Source organism: Panthera uncia, chromosome D1 (genome assembly GCF_023721935.1).
Source record: "Panthera uncia isolate 11264 chromosome D1, Puncia_PCG_1.0, whole genome shotgun sequence".
Taxonomy (NCBI): Eukaryota; Metazoa; Chordata; class Mammalia; order Carnivora; family Felidae; genus Panthera; species Panthera uncia.
Window position 1 is genome coordinate 90,914,688 of NC_064808.1, and position 1,864 is coordinate 90,916,551.

Below are 1,864 nucleotides of genomic sequence, written 5' to 3' on the forward strand. Positions count from 1 at the left end.
AAAAAAAAAAAAAAAAAAAAAAAAAAAAAAAAAAAAAAAAAAAAAATCCAAAAGATACTAGCCTAGGTGTTTGGATAAACTATGCTATTATCCTACAAACAAAAATAACTCAAAAATATTGGAGATATTTATAACAATCATACATTCAGTGTTGAACATGATGAGTGCCAGCTGCTAACAGGACATCCAAGTATAAGTGCATGTTAGGAAAATGCCCAACTAAGGTCAAATAAATGTAAGAAGGAAAAGGAGGAAGGTTGGTACATGAGAAAAAGATTTGGAGATGGTTTCCCTGGAGGCTAAAGCCACGGGATCAGGTAAAACCCAGTGAGAGAAAATAAAGAGAAAAAGATTAGAAGGGCAAGAAGAAAATTTGAGAAATCCTCCGATTGTGGGTTTTATGCTTAGGATAATTTAAAACCAAACAGTGACTGAAATGAGTCCCAATTATCATTCTCAGACCCCTCAAAATTACTAGGGGACTAAATATTCCTCAGACCAAACTTGAACAGTGTCCCACTGGACAGACATGCCTTGGACTGCAGCAGTGATGAAGAAAAACTTCTTTTTTTTTTAAGTTGTTTTTTAAAGTTTATTTTTTTTATCTTGAGAGAGAGAGTGCGCAAGCAGGGAAGGGGCAGAGAGAAGGGGAGAAAGAGAGAGAATGTCGAGCAGGATCCGCGCTGCCAGGACTCGAACTCATGAACCATGAGATTATGACTTGAGCGGAAATCAAGAATCAGACGCTTAATTGACTGAGCCACCCAGGCACCTGGTAAAAATGCATTTTCTATGGAAAGTTACAAACTCTTTTTTAACTGATACAATAACCAGAAATGCTCCCTCCAAACTCTATCAAATCACATTAATAAGAAAAATCTTGGGCTAAGGTTCTAAGCTAGAGCTGAAAGTATTTTTTCATGTTTAATACACACCATGTAAATATGGGCAAGTGTGGAGTGATTATAGGAGATTCTGGGCTTAGCCTTATGTCACAAAACTCTCATTTCCTCCCTTCCTTTCTCCCACCTGCATAATGGTCACCTTAGCCTAATTCAGTTATAACAATGCTAAATGGTCATCTTTTCCCCGAAATGTATCATAGCACCTCTTGCCCACGCCTGACTCCTTTTTAAGTAACTCAAGCCTGATATGTTCTAACCTGTCAAAGTCAGGGGTAATTAAACCTTTATGTGATGCTATATTTTCTAAGGATGCAGAAAATGAAACCATGTATCTTAACATGGAGCATGATGTTTCGATATATGTATACATTATAAAATGATAATCACAACCAAGCCATGTGACATATTCATTACCTCATGTAATTATGAATTTTTTGTAGTGAGAACACTTAAGGTCAACTCTCTTAGCAAATTTCAAGTATATAATACACTATTGTTAACTATAGTTGCAAGGTTGTACATGATCTCCATAACTCATACATCTTGTATAACTGAAACTTTGTCCCCTTTGAAGAGAAGCGCCCCTTTTGGCCACTCCCCAGCCCCTGACAACCATCATTCTACTCTCTGCTTTCATGAGTTTGACATGTTTAGACTACATATATACGTGAAATCATGCAATATTTGTCTTTTCATAGCTGCCTTACTTCATGGAGCATAATGTCCTCCAGGTCCATCTATATTGTTTCAAAAGCAGCCATCTGGAAAAACAGTATGGAGGTTTTTCAAAGAGTTAAAATTACAACTACCTTATGACCCAGCAATTGCACTACTAGGCATTTATCCAAAGGAGGCAAAAATGCTGATTCGAAGGGGCACATGCACCCCAATGTTTATAGCAGTGCTATCAACAATGGCCAAATTATGGAAAGAGCCCTAATGTTCATCAACTGATGAAT

At 37.1% G+C, this 1,864-nt stretch overlaps 1 protein-coding gene across 1 annotated transcript in view; it reads right to left on the reverse strand.

Moving 5' to 3' along the window:
* Nucleotides 1-1,524, reverse strand: part of LOC125928774 (olfactory receptor 147-like) — a 4,411-nt gene extending 2,887 nt beyond the window's left edge. Inside the window, exon 1 of the mRNA XM_049639455.1 lies at nt 1,516-1,524. Coding sequence (XP_049495412.1) covers nt 1,516-1,524 — 9 coding nt within the window. The remainder of the gene's footprint in view (nt 1-1,515) is intronic.
* Between the last annotated feature and the right edge of the window lie 340 nt (nt 1,525-1,864).